The sequence below is a fragment of the Haliaeetus albicilla genome, chromosome 4 (assembly GCF_947461875.1).
Source record: "Haliaeetus albicilla chromosome 4, bHalAlb1.1, whole genome shotgun sequence".
NCBI lineage: Eukaryota > Metazoa > Chordata > Aves > Accipitriformes > Accipitridae > Haliaeetus > Haliaeetus albicilla.
The window spans coordinates 23,627,413-23,648,021 of NC_091486.1; the positions used below are offsets into that span (position 1 = coordinate 23,627,413).

Sequence of the window (20,609 nt, forward strand, 5' to 3'; positions counted from 1 at the left end):
CCAACAGTTCAACAGTCCAGAAATTTGATCTAAAACAAAGAAAACTCTGGCTGCTGGATAGATAAGTAATTTTCTGCAAATCATTCTACAACAGAAAATCAATTCTTTAACACTAAAAAAATTGTAATGATCTTTAGACTTCATCTCTGTGCTGCTAGTTTTTGGATTTCAATTGTCTGGCCAACAACCTGGAAAGGAAAAGTGAATTACAGAGAAATATGTTCCTGAGGGAACCTCTGCTAACACCTTGAAGAAAGATTTAAGACCACTTGGGCCCACTCCAGATCAGGTAGGAAACATTTGTGGGTAAAAATTTAAGAATGTTTAGTTCTCCCTGCCTTTCAGCTAGGCGCCCTATTCTAAGGATCCCTTGGCCATTATGTGTCTCATCAGATGGCTGTAGGCAGTAGAGGCAGAGAAGAATTTACAAGTTGCCTACCAATGCCTTTATTTGGCCACAAACCAACATGTACTCATATGTGTGGGTATATGCCACATGGACGGCAACTCGGAGTGGCTCATTCAGAGCTTATGGAGTGATTCATACAACAGAGAGGACAATAGCTCCCCAAGGGTCTATTCTATTGTAATTGGGGCTGAATCAGGCAAGCAACTATGTCCAAGGCAAGCTGGTGATGCCTCATTTCTGACGAGTCCCTCTACCAATCCTAACCCTTGGAAGTACAACTGAATTGCCTGAAAGCCACACATGGCTCGAGAGCAATGCATGGGGCCTCCTGAAGCAACAAACAGCTCTTATTTCTGAGTTACAGCATTTTCCCTACATACTGCATGTAAGTAATCACACTTTCCTTCAACACCACGCTTATTGCACAGGTGCAACCACAACCTGTTTGAGGTGCAGCACATTACCTAAGAAAGATAAGCACTAATGTAGGCAATAGCAAGACTTGAAAAGAAAGAAAAAACCCAACTGACTGAGCACTTTTAGAAATTACGTCCCAAACCCAATAACACACATGCCTATGACAGCTTTCAAGACTGAAGTCTGTTTAACAATTAATGGTGCTGATGGGTCTGAAAGCTACTGAAGCTTTTTTTGCAATATTCACTGAAACAATGGCGTGCTGTGTCTCATTTCAATGCTGTTCATTAGTCAGAAAACAAGTCAACATTTAGTTTTATTGTGCACGTGAATTCTTATAACAGGTCAGTTTTTAGCCAGACTTTTCTTTATGCTAGCTTTTCCTGAAGGAATTCTTCACAGATTCCCACCTTGCCCTGGAAATTATTATGCCATTATTTTTGCAGTGGTTTTTTCCATATTAATGACAGGAGTTGGCAAGTACAGAAATAATTAATAAAGAGAAGATAAGATATAGCATAGAACATTTGACATGGCATCTACCTATCCATTTCCCAAACTTCTAATATAACTCCACGTGCACCACATACGGGAAGCGTTAGCATAGCAAATGCTGCTACGAGCAACAGAATCATGACAAGGTCCTTCCTGAGTCTGTTGAATAATGTTTAGCATGATGAATGAAGAGAATAAAGACAACTGAAAGAACATGCGGTATATTACTAGTATCTTGAAAGCTGTTTATCTTGGAATTGCCACCCCTCAACAGCAGTAAGAAGGCTACATTTGAAGATTGGCATCACTGTATTTTCTCCTCTCCTCCACACACCTTAACTAGACAAAAACTGAATTAAACAGATCAGTTCATGGGTATAGTAACAGAAACATCTGCTGTGCCCAACAACAGAACAGACCACTTGGAAGAAGAATTCCTCACATCCAAAATCCCCCTACGTGTCCAGTAATCCCTTCTAGGCTCTTAAAAACAATACTGAGTTAGGTAAGATCAGAGTGCACTTCCTACATTGAAATCCCAAACTGCAAGATCATGAAAGCCCTCCTATATCAATCAAACAGAAAAGCCACTACAAAAAATACTCCACAGATAAGTAGCGTCAGTAATATTGCTTCTGGAAATGTCCTACTTATTCTGAACTCATACAATAAGAGCTTAAATAATAAAAAATTTGCTAAAAACAGATTTCCCAAGTTGTTGGCTACAATACCATATACAGAATAAGCCTGACAAAGAAGTCAACACTTTGAACATATACAAACTAGATGGGTGATATCCTGAACATGTTCATTACAAGGAATGGTATCCATTCCTTTGAAACTTGTTGCTATGTAATCGCACGTGTCATATTTTCCTGCTTTTTTAAAAACTTGGATTACTCACAACTGTTCTCTAGATTATTCTGAGCTGCCAAGAGTGATCAAAGAGCAGGTTCTGATTTGGCAGAAGGATTTTGGTGGCTTTCAACACCACCAACTTCTACCATTTAATAGCGAATTGACAGAGCCAGAGTGTTTCAAAGAAACAAGCAGGTTTGTTAACATAGTCTGTACTGACAATTTTGTACTCGTAACAGCTAAAGACAGTGATACCCAAGAGCAGGTTTATTGACTAGTTGACTCTCACTGTCTAAAGTACTGCTCTAAGCATTTAGTCCATTTAGAACAAATGTATAGATACTGAAAAACAAATGCATCTTCAGTAAAACTCTTTTTTAATGGCAGCATCTGATTTGAACATCTGCTACAGTGATGGAATAATCAGAGATACAAAGCACTCATTTAAAGTGCTTTTAATAAAGTTTTGGCAGCAATGGGGTAGCCAACTAATACATCTTCCCAATGTTTATTGTTATCTCTGACCACTATAGTCTGTGCCTGCATAAATGTGATACTAAGATCCCTAAAGTCTCCTGTAAAGCCTTAAACAATCACATCTAGGTTCCATGCAGCTTTCTCCTGGAAAGGGAAGATTCATTACACAGTTGTAAGGTCAAAAGCAGTAACTTTTCTTTCTTCACAGTTAAGAACAAAGTTCTGGTTAGGGAAAAACTACACTAAATGCATTGCATTATGATTGTATGCTACCAAGTTAGAAGAAAGATTAGAAGAAAATATGATGGCACCCCTTTCGGTTGCTTTAGTCTACTGGAGATCCTCAGTCAATGAAAAGTAAAAAAGTCCTTGTTAGTGTCCCATAGGGCAGTATCTGTATTGCTGTATTGCACTGTACTACTACTACAACTGAAAAACAAATATACAATACACAGACAAGAAGTTTATGCTTACAATCCCCCTATAAGGTAAGAAAAGCCTATTTATATTTTACAGAAAGCACCTAATGTCTTGGCCAAAGTTACACAAGACGTGTGGCAGGAACACTAAAGGACTGTCTTCCTAGGTAGCAAACATCTGCCTCGAAAACAACATTATGTCAAGAGACGTAAAAACTAATACAGCCTGGGCTGCACACACGCAGGTGACGTGCTGCCTGCCTATCTCTACCAGCTCCCTTTCCATCCCTATGTAGAGGAACCTGCAGCAATTCAGCTTCATTTGCTACAAAAACAGACACTCCCTGTCCCCTTGGGGAAGAGGCAGCGAGCAAGAAGCACACTGCAAGTTCATGGGTCACTTGTTGGTGATGCAGACTAACAGGTTACAAGATAACACTAGCTTTGTGTTATCTCTCAAAAAGACACTCTCAAAAAGTGCATCACACTCTGAACAAAAACTCACTACTTTCCATCCCTCTATCTATTTCTATGCTGAAAAGGACTAAAAGCCTGGAGCAGTCCTGAAGAAGAAGTATCGACCTAGAGAAATACCAGAAAGTACAGCAAATTTCATTTGCTGTATTCAGTTATAAGGAAACAAACTGGGAGCTCTAAGAGCTCGAGTCCATGAAATGGCTGTCCTGTAAGAATATAAAATGGCAAAGGCCTTTTGCACATATCAAAAATAAACAGTAGTTTCTGCTATCTAAGGAAGGAGTGAAAAGGAAGTTAAAAGCAGAGGTCACCTACTAAGCAGGAAGAGAGCGAGCAATGCGTCTTCCCACAGGGTTTTTGTTTCTCACCCTCACTCCTCAGAAAAACTAAACCATGAAGGAACAAATATAAATTGCGTACCTTTTCCCCAAATAAATTTGTCTGGAAGTTACCTATAGGGTAGAAAGGCAATCCAAAAACTGCAATTCAGAAATTCCAAAAATTCCATTTCATAGAATAAATTTATCTTATTTTTCTGAGTTATAATACCAGTCATTTGGTATTTGAAAGCTGTATTTGTGTCAATAGGAGTGTGTTTCAGTTTTTAATTCCCTGAACTTCCTAATCTCCTTACTTCTGTAGCTCCTACCACCATTTCTGCCCTGATGATCTCCAAAATCTCCCCAGTGCAGACAGGCCACTGACCCTCAAGGCCGAGGTAGGTGCTCTCCTCCCTGGAGCATCCAGCACGTAACGAGCTTCCAATCACAGTACATAAAACTCTTCACTACCTTGAGAGGTGGGCCCGTGCAAACCTCATGAAGGTCAACAAGGCCAAGTGCAAGGTCCCGCACATGGGTCGGGGCAATCTCAAGCACAAATACAGGCTGGGTGATGAGTGGATTGAGAGCAGCCCTGAGGAGAAGGACTTGGGGTTGTTAGTTGACGAGAAGCTCAACATGACCCGGCAATGGGCACTTGCAGCCCAGAAACCACTTGCATCCTGGGCTGCATCAAAAAAAGTGTGACCAGCAGGTCGAGGGAGGTGATTCTCCCTCTCTACTCTGCTCTCGTGAGACCCCACCTGGAGTACTGCGTTCAGCTCTGGGGCACCAACACAAGAACAACATGGACCTGTTGGAGCGAGTCCAGAGGAGGGCCACGAAGATGATCAGAGGGCTGGAGCACCTCCCCTGTGAGGACAGACTGAGAGAGTTGGGGTTGTTCACCCTGGAGAAGAGAAGGTGCCGAGGAGACCTTATAGCAGCCTTCCAGTACCTAAAGGGGAGCTACAGGAAAGCTGGAGGGGGACTTTTTACAAGGGCATGTAGTGATAGGACAAGGGGTCATGGCTTTCAACTGAAAGAGAGTAGATTTAGATCAGATGTAAGGAAGCAGTTCTTTACTGTGAGGGTGGTGAGGCACCGGAACAGGTTGCCCAGAGAGGCTGTGGATGCCCCATCCCTGGAAGTGTTCAAGGCCAGGTCGGATGGGGCTTTGAGCAACCTGGTCTAGTGGAAGGTGTCCTTGCCCATGGCAGGGGGGGCTGGAACTCGATGGTCTTTAAGGTCCCTTCCAACCCAAACCACTCCATAATTCTATGATTTTATTCTATATTGTTCTCACCATTACATGGCAAGGAACATGATACAAATAAGAAATTACACAAAACACCCTAAGTCTTTCCAAATATACTAAGCTATTTCACTCATTGTGATTGACTAGAACTTCAACCCTCATATACTTATATAAGAGGCCACAGTTTAACATCAAACACTCAAAAAAGCTCAGTACACCTCTAAGATTAAACGGTGACAGTAAATTCACCTCTAACTGTAACCACAAGACTCATGAATTATTTTGGCTTCTGAACTACACCATTTTAAGGGAAAAAGGTATTAACCTCAACATAACACTGTCAATTTTCTCCTGTATGGCACAAACGGCATAGAAAATACTAAAAATTGAAACAAAAAAATTTACCTTAAGAGATTCAGATTGCAGAATCACAAGCTTTTTGAGAAACCACCACACTACCAGGTAGCTCATGCAACAGGGACCCTGACCCCATGCTGAGTAGGGCCATGCTACCTGTGAGATGCCTCACTATTCTTCTCTTGTAGGCACCCTGTCTAGAGGCTAGGTGGTGCTCAAAGAATCAGGCAACTAGATACTGTTCCTTACAGTTTTGGGGGGTTGGTTTTGTTTTTGTTTTGTTTTTTTTAAATTTACACCTCCAACCAGCAGCGTCTGAACTGACAAGACAACCCAAGCTTCACTGAATAGGGGAAGAAACTCATTTCCTCAAAGTCCCTTGCAGGGAGGAGCTTCTCGGAATATGGTTCTAAATAGATAAATTACACACACACACACACACACAAAGCTGACATGTTAATGACTACACCTACATTTTCCTAGGACCTTGCAGCATTACTCCCATTCTACAGATAGGGAAAAAATGAGATTTGCATGAAATCACACATGAATCAGTGAAAAAATTAAGTTTAAGGCTAGAGGGAAAAAATATTTTAAACTTTGTACTCATCCTTCTTACAGCACAGCTACAAAGCCTGTTGATACCAACAATATACATTAAATTCAGTTGCAACTTTGTGTACGGAACATTTTTAAAAATTCAGCACCCACCCAGTTCACACACAAAGAAACTTCCTATGTAATCATCTGTCAAAAATTTGGTTTTAGTGTTGCTCAGCATTATCATTAAAGAAATCTGCATTACAGCCGTTTCTCCTATCCAGCACTCATCACCTAATTTTAAACCAGCTTGCTTTCTGCTATACTATCACTTTCATTCAAGTTTTAGAAGAAAGAAGGAAGGCATTCTCATTCCTTTCAACACAGTCCCTTCCTGAGAACTGCCCATCTTGCAGGCTGAGTGAAGAACAGACTTCATGGAACAAAGTCTGTGATCACATGAATAAAATTTCGTAACATAAATGCAGTTAAAGCCCTGAAGGCAACCAAAAATTAGGAAAGGGCAGAGTTACAAGTCTTTGATATTGCAAATCAGAAAAACAACAACAACAACAAAATTCAGGTATATATTCAAAACATATTTCAAGACACCAGTAAAAATACTTATGCGCAATTAACATCATCCACCATGTAGAAGCACCTGAACACTCAGCTGCATAGTACTTGTTGCCCTACAAAACTAACAACATTTCCTCTTAGTTAAAGGATAAGAATGCTACACTGGCTTCTGTGGACCACTGTGGTCATAATTTAAGCAAAAACAAGTGTGATCCAAGTTCTCTTCCCCAACTGACAGGAGATAAAGCAGGACTTCTTCTTAAAATAGCTCACACCAGAGGCAGGGGAGGACCATGAAAGAGCCTACTCCCTACAGCTGATTTGACAGAGACAGAACAGCCAGTGCTTCCAGGAGATAGCAGCACACCTTACCAATGGCTGATAAATCAGGATGCGTTTCACCTGGCGTACATTTAACACGACTGTTTCCACACTCCTGACTTTGGGGTTAACTAAACACCAAGCTAACCACACAGGAGATTTTTTAGAACTGAGTAAATCTATCAGCAAATCCACGATGGACGTAGAGAGGACCCAGAACCCAGCCAGGCTTACCTCCATCAGTTCAAAAAGGCAGGCAGTCCAAATGAGACCAGTGCCTGTACAGTCAGACAAGGCTAAAGCCCTGACGAGTCTCCAGATGCACGGGGGCACCTACCACACGTGCCACACTCCCTCCCCCAGCCCACTGCTTTAGCGAGCTATCTTAGTAATAAAAAGACAATTGAAATTTAAGAACTAGTAAAAGCAACTGCATAAAAACACATCAGGACAGAGAAAGTTTCATCAACGGCAGTGCCCAGCAAGAAAAAAAAAAACAACAGGCTGCCCTCCTCGCCCTGCCCAGGGCCAATGCACACTATGCACCCCCAGAAGCGGCAGCCACGGCTGCTGCAGACACCGCGTTGCTGCAGTTAATACGCACACGTGACAAAGTCCACACACAGGAAAACCTCTAAATAAAAGATGGCAAATGCAAACACAAATGACTGAGTATACCATGCAGGTTTGGGTATAACTGTTTAGTCTCTAATGAAACCCTTTCACATCCCTAACAGCTAGTCACACTACCTATTTTGGTGGTCACCTGAAATGACTAATTCGCTATTTTCATTTACTGCTTTCACACAACAAAATATTGTTTTGCGAGTACTACAGGCTAACATGATTATTTACCAAAAGAGAGAACTCGTACTAAAATTTTCTTATTTTGCCAGAAATAAACTCTTCCACTCAGTATCTTTGGATCATTCATACAACAAACCCAATAAATTCAACGACTCAAGGTGTGTAACAAAAAACAACTGTAATGACCTGTTTTGACTTAAACCTAAAAAAACATGAGGAATTTCCATCACTAAAGACTGAGAAAATACTAACAAAATACGTTACTTCCCAAAAATCCCTCATTTGGACCTTTATCCACAACAATCTTAAAACTGGATTTCACCTTTTCTCAAGTAGTAACTGGCGGTCAAGCAGAATTTTGACACCCCGGATAAACCAACATTCCTCTCCCATCTTTCTAGACACAGGCACCTGCAGCTGCGAGTTCCTAACTGCACGAAACACTCACCATTGCTGCAAGCACCACAGCAGGACAGCTCCCGCGCAGTGACACGCTGCGGGACGCCAGAGGAGACGCTCCCGCCTGCATCCTTGCAAAACCCTGTCACCGAGCGCACCTCCAGCTGAGCGTGGGTGGTCGATGCTTGAACGTCCAGAAGGTTCCTGCTCCTACCTCACTGACCCGCTCTCTTTATCAAAGACCACCCTCCCTCCAGCAAAAGCAACAGCGGGCACAAATGAAAGCTGAGCAGAGGGACCGCGGTTTGAGGAGGAAAATGAGAGTTTAGAGAAGCAGAGGGGAAGCAGAGGAGCAGGAGGAGACTGGAGGTCACCCTCGTGGCCCAGCACCGGTCGGAAAGGGCAACCGGCAGTAGGAGGAGGCAGGCCGAGGGACCTGGTCTCGGAGAGAGCACACACCCCACCCAGAGAGCCATAGGGATGGTGGCACGCCGCCAAATTCCGACAGTCGCTGGTACTGCTGCCTCATTGCTCGCCTCCCTTAGAAAGATGGGATTTCAAAGCTGCAAGAACAACAACAAAAGTAGTAAAAATAGCAGGTTCTCTCCCTCTGTTTTTTTTTGTATGAACAAACTTGAGGAAAAAGAAAGATTTAAGGAAAACAGCAGGAAGGTGGTGTCAGACGCTGGCAGAGACTGGTGCCTGTTGTTTGCACTTCTCTAGAAGAGAAAAACAAGTGAAAGGCTCAGAGAGAACAGCATGTTGCGATTTAACCAGGAGAACAAATCAGGTCAACTTTCAATCACACGACACGGGGGTGGGGGGGGATATCACTATTAAGGTCATTTACTGGAAATTACTTTGTTGTTATAGCTTCAATATTTCATTCCCAAATTATGATATATGTTGCAAGTATAACAAATAGGGAGAAAAATACAAGAAATATAATATTAATATATAAACTAATACACAACCAGACTCTGCTTTTTTGTGAACTCTACATGTTTCTATTATTCTGTTTAAAAGTGAACAGCAATATAAAAAGCTAAAACTCAAGATATGGCAAAACTAGCACAATTAATCCAGCAGCCAAATTTTGTATCATCTGCAGGCTTAACAAAATTATATATTTGAAAAAATGAAACAAGTTTTTAAGTATGTAATAAGAGGCAACAAGAATTTAGAACATTTCTATAAAAAGCAGCTGAAATTTTCGTGTAAGCTTAGCTTGTTTATAAGACTTCTGTGGGGGATGCACGGTTGTAACAACAACATCGGTATTCCTAATGACTAAACAGACAGCTCATCAAGACTTCACACACACATTTTGTGTATATATAAAAGTGTGTACATGCATGATATATAAAATTGCCTCTTCCTTAATACTAACCACTTGGATGTTCTGGATGTGACAGCATGTATCAAGCAAGGGACTGAAAAAAAAAAAAAAAATCTATGGATGCAGAATACCAAATACCATCTAACAAGGAAGCAAAGACCATGATATTTGCCTTTCATAGTTTGAATGCTGGTGTTACCCCTGTTAGGTATTATTAGTATCACAATCATTTAATAATACAATTTAATTAGAAAGAGGTAATATGCAATCCAATTATATAAGTAGAGGTAAATTAAATAGGCAATGAACTTCACAAAAAGCAATCATATTGAGGCAGTAACATGCACAGCAAAAAGCACTTTTTGTATCTCATTTAAAAATTCTAAACCTGCATCTTCAGGAATTACTTCTACTTATATCCTACAGTAACTTTAAATTATGAAAATCCCACTCCTCATAACGGCCTTTCATACTACTAAATAAAAAGGTACTGTAACACTAATTATTCCACTTTATTCAAAGTTAAAGCTAGTAGAAAACTTGCAAGATAGCCTTTTACCATAGTTCAGTACTGTGAATAAAACTACTGAAACTAAAATGCAACACCAATAATCAAAAAGTTTCTAAAACACGTATCAAAGACACAGCAACCACTCCCAAACAACAGCCAAGCTCAAGGAGTAACTGCCTTGCAAAAGAAACCAAAGCCCAACAAAAAACCTAGTGACTAATACCAATAAGGCTACTCTTAATAATCCATAATCACCACTACCACAACTAAACCAAACAAAAATACTTTATAAAGATAATCACACCACCTAGACCACCACCACTCTTCTCACCGCTGTTAAGTTCTCACCTGGCTGGTGAAGGTAACACACCAGGGGGAAAAGAGCTGGCAAAGGGAAGTAGGACACTTTTCCTGGATATGCCTTAGCAATAACAAAGGACTTTTACTTTTAAAAGTTTCAAAAGTTGGGATACATTTTTTAATACAACTTTTAACAGAACTGTTAAAAACAGATCATTACCCATCAAGACTAAAAGAATTTGCCAATAAATTAAGATCTCCAGCGTAATACCTGCAAAATGTTTTCCTACATAAACTAACATAATATTTGTGAAAGATAAACACGCAAAGCTATTTCAAAGTTATTCTATTTTTCACTATACAAACAACATATTTCTTAAGACAACTGGTTTCGTTACAACCTTGCATGTGCAAATTCAGTTGGTCTTTACAATGATATCACTGAGAAAAAAAATAAAGCTTGCTGTAAGTTACCAGTGTCAACCTAAAAAGATTTGTCCTGTCTAAACAGATCAAATATATTTTATATTATAATTCTGTATATATTAACTTAAAAAGACATGTTTCTACTGATGTTAAAGAGAATATTATTAATAATGTGTGGATTTTATTTTCAATTGCTTTGTAACGAAAATACCAACTTACTAAAGGACGCTACTTCTCTTATCACTTTTACTAGGAATAAGCTAAGAAATAGCAAAGACCACAACCTCCCTAAGCACCAGAATAGCTAAAAGAGGGTATTAGGGCACAAAAAAAAAAAGCATTGGCTGAAGTACAGCTGCAAAATTTAGGACAAGACTGTGGAACCTATGAGAACACAGCATTAACTAGAAAAAACAATACTTAACAAATACAGCTATGCAGTGTACAGGCCTGATTAGCCTAAGCCACAAGAGTGAAATAAAGAAGTATTAGAAATCCTACTTGTAGCATCATCTGAGTTTGTCTCCATAGAATCAAGAGGTCCAAGAGTTCAGTGGTAAAGAGAAATGGGAAACACCTCTGCTGTTAAAGCTGTGTGATCCCAAGGGCATCAGAGACCCACCAAGTGAAGACCAGGATCTAAATTATATTCTTTCAGACTTACAGGAGTTATAAAAAGCAACTTAAATATTTATTTGTATATTTAACATTACTTTCTAATTTGTTGCCCTTACGCATATAGTTCAGAGGTTCTACTTACCAAAAAAATAAAAATTTGCAATCCACCAGAAGCTACAGCTGCAGGACACAGTGCTTGAAGCATCTATATGCTTTGAGCTCAAGGTACAGTCATAAAATTAAATACCTAAAAGGTTGGGTGTATATAACATCATACAATGGATTTTTCTAAAAGCTTCAAGATTTCCTGTTACTCCTCAAAAAAGGTATTTTTTCTTCCTTTTCTCTTATAGGCACAGCTGTATTAGAAGTCCACAGAAAGGGAATCCAGTACTTGCCAATCTCCAAGTAATTATAGTTGGGCTTCATTTCCTGTAAAAGGCACTCTGGAGTTTCTTACCACCATCCTCATCTCTTAAAATCTGAGGTGCAGAGTGCTTTTTTCTTAAGAACGTTATAAAGAAAGCATCACAGCCTTTTAAGTTTCCACCCACTTAACACTGTGCAGATATGATGAGGCAAGATACATTGCTTAATGCTCCTGCTGCCACCTCTCAGCAAGCGGAGGTGGTCCCAGGGAATACCAACCTTCCCTGTGACATTCAGTTTCACGTAAAAGCTCCAGTAGATTAAGTTTCCCATTCCAAAGCGACCAGATCCCCATCACAGTTGTATAATCATCCAACAACCCCTAGTTTCCCTCTAAATCCTCGGAGGACACTTGTCAGCCTCAGAGCCTCTCCAGCTAAAGCTAAAAAGGCCTTTTGAGCACAGGGTGGATAATTTTTCTTATTTGTGTATTTTAAAAATACGCTCCAGTTTAAGCTAAACTTGGAGCGATAAGAATCTATGGTGAGGTTTAAAGTTTATGATCTATTAAATTCATACAAGGGAAAAATACATTCAAACGATATAAACTTTAATGCTCTGCTGGCAGCCAAACCATCACGTTGCTGGAAGCCGCCAGCCAGCCGCCCGAATAGCAGCTCTGAAGCACTTGACCGGCTTTCTCCAGCAACCGCTTCTGCCATTTTCGTTTGTTCAACCACTTCAACAGTTGGTTCACTCGGAACTGCTAAAGAGCAAATGACAACTCAGAAAGCAGGAAAGCTGGGCTTTCTTTTCCAAATGATGAACAAGAAGGAACTGTGACTGGATTTGATCTATAAATTCCGAATCTCGCAAGGCACAGGGACCAGAAATAACTTACTCATTTCACAAACTACAGACAATTCTACTTACTAAATGCAAAACACATTTGGATATATTTGTTTCTTCTTATGTATCTAGCACAATTAGGATTCATTTTATTTAGCTAATAAAGTTAGCTAAAAGCTGTCTAAAGCATGGGGAATTATGTTTCTTAAACATTAAGAATCTAAGCTGCATAACTACTTAAACGCATATAGATGCATACCCTCCTACCTAGCAAGAGGCATGATCAAATTAGACCAATTAGAATCAACTTTTCTTTAGGAAAAATAATTAAGCACAAATGCAAAATAAAATTAAAAACAATTATTTAATCAGGATTTCCTGCTCACTGATTTAAGTCATGATTAAAATTAGTAATATAATCACTCTGATTTCAGTCAATCCCTCCAGCACGGATCCACGCCTGAAGGCTCCCACAGCCCCAGCCTTCCCCCGCCAATCTTCAGCACATCCAACCTCGCTTAAGCCCTTCTGCTCCCCTCTTCTGGGACTAAGTTTGACTGAGGTCAATTAAAGCTTACAAGCATTCATGTTCCCACCACCTACAGCATCCTCCCTGGAAAAGGCTGGTTGCCAGGACTTTTCTGCCGGCATATCCCCGCGCTCTGCTCAGGAACGAAAGGAAGCAGTAAGACCTCCAGAGAGAAGGTGCCTGGGAAGGAAGCAGACCCTTAGTTTCTATCCCAAACAGAGCATCTTAGTAAGGATGGAGTCAAGATGAAAGGGAAATGTAGGATCCAAAATACCTTCCAATGCTCACTAACCCTTCTCTACTGCTACCAAACTCAATCCTTAAGTACAGAACATAAAGTGCAGTGCTCATCCCTTGCTATCGTCAGCAACCAAGTTTTCCACTTGCAAGCCCACCTGAGAAACTGGGTTACATTATGGTGGCCAGCTTCCATTTAACCGCTCTCCAGCGATCACAACTGGAGCACAGGCATTCTCAGCAGAAGCCCTGACCACTCCTTCCTCTACCCACCTTCACCTCCACTTAGAGCAATTTGGCAAACCAAATTTCCTCTTTTCTCCTCTACAGCTGAAACAGAAAACCAAAGAGAAAGAAGTTCATAAAGACAAAGTTTTTCTCCCCCTCCTCCCACCTTGTGTGCTTTTATGTTTTAGGGGAACTACAGTTCAGGAAATACTCTACTGCATAAACACAATTTACTAACCTCAACATTTTCTTGTGTAAAAAAACTCAGCACAGGGGCAAGAAATTTACTATCTGGATTGGGAGCAAGTACTACTTCAAAGCACAACCTTGTATCAAGAACACTGAAAGCATAAAGGATTATTTAAGCCTGTCATATTTCCATGATATCCATTCTTCAGGTAGCAAAATTCTATAGACCTAACTTTGACCGTGATGCACATACATACAGTAGCCTTTCCCAGGAATCCCAACAGTATTTTGCCATCATTTAGGATTACCAGGCCCTAAGAAAATCCAAAGAAATGTCAAGAGTAGTTGCAGACCAGAGTTATTACTAATAAGCAAGTTTACTTCAGCTTGCTGAAGAAAAGAAATTCGCTTGTGGAAAGAAAAAGCAAACAAGGAAAAAAACATATAGGGGGAAAAAAGAATGAGAGAAACAACAAGCTTTTTATTTGAATGGAGATAATAATAAATAAATACAGCCTGTCCTTAAAGATATTGATTCTCTCTCCATTTGAAATGGAATAGGTTAATGGGAAATTCCATTCTAGGCAAGTTAAAATAGAATTAAAAAAAAACAATCATCCAAGTACTTTGCTCACCAAGTAATTTGCTCTATTCTCTGCAGCACTTGCCTTTTAGAAAACCAGATCCAAACAAGGGCCCATATTAAAAAAAAAGGTCATATTTCCCATTTCTCATTTGGGCACGCTACAAAATCTTGTAAGAATTTGGCATAAGCATCAGCTCACTACGAGAAACACATCTGCAGCAAAACCAGCAATAATATCACAAGCTAGAATCTGTGCATATCAGTGGAACAACATAAAGTCTTACACAACACCTGCTCATGCTACAGACAGCCTAAATAATCTTTTATGATTGCTGTGCTCATCCTAAGTAAAAATATACCATTATCTTTAAATGCTAAGTGTTCCCATTCTTCTCTGCTCCCACATAAACCGGCCAAATCCATAAAATTCTCAATCTGCAGCTGAATGATAAAAACCAACAAACTTACTGAGAACTTACTGGTTAAGTAAATAAAGCAGCTGAGTTTTTAGACTACAAGCAAACAACAGAAAACAACAACCCTGGAAGTTTTAGTAAGATCAGATAGCTTCATGTTCATGGACTAATATACCGTATGTAGCATATGTGACACAACCTGGCATCTAGAAACATTTTTGAGACTGGAAACTTAAGGAGGAAATAAACTGTACCTTTATGCTCAGATGGACAACTATCATCACATTTCAGGTAACAAAAAATACTATACATTTATCAAACTGGAAAAAAAAAAGCCACCAACAAAATTTTCTATGCCTACAACATCAGTTCTTCAAAGACTGTCAAATACATGTCATGAGTTTGTTTACCATTTTATCATCATATGTTAATTTGGGCTCAAATTTGAAAACTGAAGTTCACGTTCCTGTCGTGATAATTAGAAGTTGTATTTGGCATTCTGTTTGGCTTTTAGTAAAGTGTTCAAAGCCAACAGCATGCACAAAAAATAACTTGCAATGGTTGACTACCAGACTCTGTGGCACTGCCTCCAACCTCAAAAGAGAAGCTATTCCAAGACGCTGATGTGTATCTCCCAAAAATCTCTTCTGTCTCTCTGCCTTGTCAGCAATGGCCTGAACATCCCCCATTTACAAAACAGCACTTTCCAGCTATGCACTTGGCTCTTTTTAGTCACACACATAAAACAGTCAAAAGCCAAGAAACTTCAAACATGAAGTTGAGTGATTGCAATTATGTGAGCTGTGGCACAAGATTTAGCCACACAATCACACGCCATATGTAAAATAACACTGCATAAGAGTCCTCCTGAATTCCTGATAGTATCTACTGCAGGGCTTTTGACTAAGTGACCACATATCCCACGCGTAAGTTATTGATATATAAAACAATTGACAGAACTACAGACATTTATGAGCTATACTGAAATGCAAACAAGAGACGGTTCTGGTACAATAAAAGTGTACAGATGCAACTGTGTTCAAGTCCACCCCAGTCTTTTCATTTTAAAACCTTAAAACATAAATTCAAATCTATGCAGCTAAGCCACGATGCCCCTGTAAGTCAAGATATAGAAGATAACATCCAATGAAAAATGTTGCTGCAATGTTGTAGTACATTTCAAAAGATTATTTTCTTTAATTTCACCTGTTTTTTCCAAGTAGTCCCTTTTTGATACTGACAAGGCATTGCATTTTTTGAAAAAATAACTTTGTTCAATAGTTGTACATGACAGAGCTCTTCTTTTTGCGTTCTCCATATTAAAGCTTTAGAGAATATTTTTAGGACTTCCTAAATCAGGGTGCTGGGATTTCTGTTCTGAAAGGTTCTGGTTTATTAAAAGCCCATACGAGAGATGTGGGCTCATGCCAAACTTTCACGGTGAATCACAGGTAAGGTCGGATACCACAGCGCATGTGGTGCACTCAGCAAAGGCCTGTGCATCTCAAGGCAACACAGGCATAACTGTCACAGAAGCCAACCAACCAAAGGGATGTGAATCCACAAACGAGAAGGCCAGCCCAGGCCACAAGCTCAGCCCAAGCACCAAACACACCGTATCTGGAAATATTACCCACTCAAAATCAGCACAGGCATTAGCAGCGATGCAGGTCTGATCCAGTGTGGGCCAGCAGCCTGGTGCACCGCTCCAAAGCTCACAGCCTCTGTTAACATCACAAGGTATCACAAGTTCAGAATCGATGAGAGCACAAACTCCTATAAATACACTGCACTGCAAACATGGTACACTTATTAGTTTGATCTGATGTGATTCCTTCGCATACATAAGCCAATGTCTATGAACATACTGACATGTTTGTATTTCAGGGCCTATTGCTTTCAGGCAAGATACTTCATTGTAAAATGCACGTACATAAAGTAAGGTGTGCTAATAACATCCCACGAGCATGAATGCAAAATATAAACCCAAGCATGGCTGGCAGCTTATGCTGGTTTTCCAACAGAACTACCCAGTGAGGACACATGATTATCACGACCTAGGAGCACTGTGCAAATACAGTACATTATGGTACCAAGCAAACACCAGGGTTTTGATTACTCTGTAACCCCTAAATCTGTATTAGAGGATGTAAATTACAGTACCCAGAAAAATCCAACAGCATGAGTTGTAAGTAAAAAGTAAAAAGCAGCAGCAGCATCACATTAAAAATTAATTTCACAAAAATGTTTTTCCTTGTCTAAATAGAGGCACTCAAGGAACACCATTTTTCTTTAAAATAAATAGATATACAACTTGTGCTGCAATAATCATTTCAGGCTTGCATGCCGGGTGTCTGAAATACATCCAAAAATACCTCACGTATACACTCTACATGAATATTATATGCACGCATATTCATAACAAGTGTTGCAACACTGAAGAAACCTACTGTCGATAAACTTAAACTACGTATTTGACTGGTGGTTGTCGTTTTTTCTGAGAGCTTCGGTTTCCCAGAGAAGACGAGCACAAAATGCCTGCCACTTTACTCAGCATCTTTAACATATACCATAATTCCTTTCCAGGTATTTTCTAGAGCATTTCATGTCAATCTACCTGCAGGAGCGTGTGCAAAAGTGACATGGAGTGATACAAGTCTGACAACTACTGGCGTGGAAAATGGAGAAACACAGACTGCGTTATACGTTTTCAGGATGTCATATTCCTGTTACCAAGTCCTTACATCGCTTATCAACCAAAAAAAAAAAAAAAAAAAGAAAAAAAAAAAGGCAAGCAAGCAGCTACAGGAAGACCTGAAAAACAAAGACTCCCCATTTTCACTATTATTTCTATTTTAAGTCAGCAAGTTTCCTGCTTGGGCGATGACGTTTTGCAGGCGCTACAAGAAACGCTACATGGTATTCATTAAACTGGGACAAATCAAGTAAAATTATACAACTGCTCGGTATGCAAGTATCCGCGTATAAAAGTTCTCCTCCGCCACTAACCGGCATTCAGCAAGTAGTTATTTTAGCTAAAAGCACCGAGCAATTCACCAGCTGTATAACTGCTACATCTTGTGGCAACACACTTCAGCGCAAGGAGGAAAAGCAGACAATACCCGAAAGGGAATAGTGAAGGGACTTGTTTGCTCATAACCTTCATACAGATATTCCCTGCAAACACCCACAACACCCTGCTGTCGCTGTCGGTGTAACACAAGAGGGGAGGAGCAGGGGAGGGAGGAGAAAAATATTATCATCTAAGGCGTGATGGAGGACAGGAGAAAGTTGCAGTCATTCCGCGGTGGCCGTAAGGCGCCCTGTCACTTCTGGCCGTAAAGCCGGCCGCCCCCCAGGGCGCCTTCCTCACGGGGACGAGCCCTCCGGTGTCGGCCCCTCTCTCCTCCCCACCTCCATGATGCCAAAAGTGCCCGACTCCCTCCATCCAGCAACAACGGCCGCATCCTCCGGCGCAGCACTTTTACTTTGCCGCTGGCGGAGGGGAACCGATTTCGGGGAGGACGCGGCGAGCGGCCGCCCGAGGAGAGCCGCCGCGGGAGGAGACGCGAGCGGCGGCGGGCGGGCGGACGGACGGACGGACGGACGGCCCGGGAGCGGAGGGAGCGCGGCCGATCCCCTCTCCGCGGCCCGGCGGCAGAGGGGGAACAACGAGGCGCCGCCGCGCTAACGAGCGGCGGCGGGAGGCGCGGGCGGGGGCGGCGGGGCCCCGCTGGCCCAGCGCCCGAGGCTCCCCTTCGCCGCCACCGGGCCCAGCGCTGACCCCGCGCCGCCGCCGCCGCCGCCGGCGGCACCAGCCTCTCCCGCCGCCGCTCCCCGCCAGCCCGGGACCGGCCTCCGGCGGCGGCCGCCGGGCCCCTCCCCGAGGGCCGGGCCCCCCGCGCAGCCCCGCGGCGCGCTGGTTACCTTCCTTGGGCGGCTTGCCGGGCGGCGCGCCGTGGAGCTGGGAGGCCGCCGCCGCGGAGCAGCCCTGCAGGCTCGGTGGGGACGTGGAGAGCCGGGACCAAGATGGCGGCCCCTCCAAACTTCCACTGCTACTTTGGACACTCATCAAGCTACTTTCCTGGAGCCCGGCAGCCGCCGGGGGCGGCGGGGGAGGCGGCGCGGCGGGGGGACACCCAGCGCCGCGCTCATGGCCGGGGGGCCGGCCCGACACCGGCGCGGGGAGGCCGCCGGCGGGGAGCGGGCTCCGGAGGCAGGCGGGGCGCGGGAGAGACGGGGCGCTGGGCCAGCGCAACCTGCCCGCACCTCTGCACTGCGTCGCCGCGGCCGCCGCCGCCGCCGAGCAGCCGCCTGTGTCTGAGGCTAACCTTCCCCGCCGCCACCGCCGCTGCCGCCGGGGAGGGGAGGGGAGGGCGCAGGCGGGGAGGGGTCATGCGCAAACACGATCGTGAGCCGAGCGAGCGCCGCGCTCCGCCGGCGCCCAGCCGAGCCCAGCCGCGCCGTAGCCGCCCAGGGGCGGCGGGCGGGGAGCGGCGCCCCCCCTCCCCCGCGCACGCACCTGCCCCGCGGCCCCGCCGCGGCGCGGCCAGAGCGCGCCGGCCGGCTCGCCCCTCCGTGGCCGCCCCCGGCCCCTGCCCTGGGCCGGCCCCTGCCCTGGGCCGGCCCGCAGCCGCCCGCCGGCTGCCCCCCCCCCCCCCCCCCCGGCTCCCCACGCACGCCCGTCCCGCGGCGGGGACCTCCCTCCCCCGCCTCGGCGCACACCTTCCGCGCCGCGGGCAGCGTTCCGCCGGCCGCCGCGGCGGGGCCGGAGGTGGCTCCCCCGAGAGCGCGGCGCTTCCCTCCGTCCAGGTCTCCTGGGCGGCCGGGCCCGCCCGCACCGGAGCCCCCGCGCCCGAGCCGCCGCGCCCCGCCACCACGGCCATGGTGGCGGGCGGGGGCGGGAGCGGAGCCCAGCCCGTACGCGCCGCTGCCGGGGCCGGGGCCGGGGCCGCGCCACCCGGCACCACCCCGGCGCGGGACCGCGCGGGGAGAGCCCAGCCCGCTGCTGCGGTGAGTGCGGGCAGTAACAGCGGGGCTGAAGGGGGCACTCCCCAGCGCGGTGGAGGCGAACGGGTGCTCTGCAGCTCTTCCGCCGGGGGCTCACGGGGGTCTGCCGGGTTTCAGGTGTTTTTTCTTCCCCCAAACAGGACGGCGTGGTGGTTGAGGCGCGGGGGGACCCGGGAGAAGCTGCCGTCCCGAGGGAGAAGGTGTTGCTCGCCGGCCGTAACCTGCCTCGCTGCAAAGCGGCAGCTGCCAGCAGACGAGCTGAAGGAACTCGGGCAGGAGCCATGTGCCAGGCCCCACCACCTCTCACCGGCCTCACCCAACAAGCTGAGGCTCCCACCTGGGTCCCAACCCTCACCTGTTTATCTTTCAGAACGTACCGCTCCACCGTGAGTTAGACTGAAGTGCCGACATAACAGAATTTAAACCCCATTTTCAGTTTTTCCTTCCTCAAAACTAACATAGTCTTCACTGAGAGTGTGCGATACATGGCAAAGTCAGTTCCGGCATGAAGCCTTTTAATTTACGAGTGCAGCTTGGGTACGACAGTGACTTTGATTACTTACAAAAATATCATGGTTTGCAGATATGTTGCATTCTGCATATATAAAAAAAGTATATTCGTCAGGCAGGCATGGCGCTCATTTTGTGGTTGCTGTGTGGAGACATCCTGGCCATCTACTAACCTACTTTCCCCTGTATTTGAGAACGGCAGGAATAGATTACTAATGTTGGGTTGCATATCTGTGCACAACACAGCTATTACCAATTCTGTCTCTTCTTTTTAAAGTGACATCTGTCAAATTATCTAAGATCTTCACCTCCTACAAGTATACAGCATAGCTGCAAGTTTCTTAGCAATTCGGTATTAA

The 20,609-nt window shown here is 43.9% G+C and overlaps 1 protein-coding gene across 2 annotated transcripts in view; it reads right to left on the minus strand.

The window, feature by feature from the left end:
* The window catches only part of TLK1 (tousled like kinase 1), a 72,051-nt gene extending 52,470 nt beyond the window's left edge, over window positions 1-19,581 (minus strand). The window contains exon 1 of one of the 2 annotated variants that reach the window (XM_069781413.1): window positions 19,456-19,581. Coding sequence is in view for 1 of the 2 variants with exons in the window: in XM_069781412.1 (XP_069637513.1) it covers window positions 18,658-18,802 (145 nt within the window). In the remaining variant the exon portion in view is untranslated. Of the gene's footprint in view, window positions 1-18,657; window positions 19,064-19,455 lie in introns of those variants that run through there. The other variant, XM_069781412.1, reaches the window with a different exon arrangement.
* Between the last annotated feature and the right edge of the window lie 1,028 nt (window positions 19,582-20,609).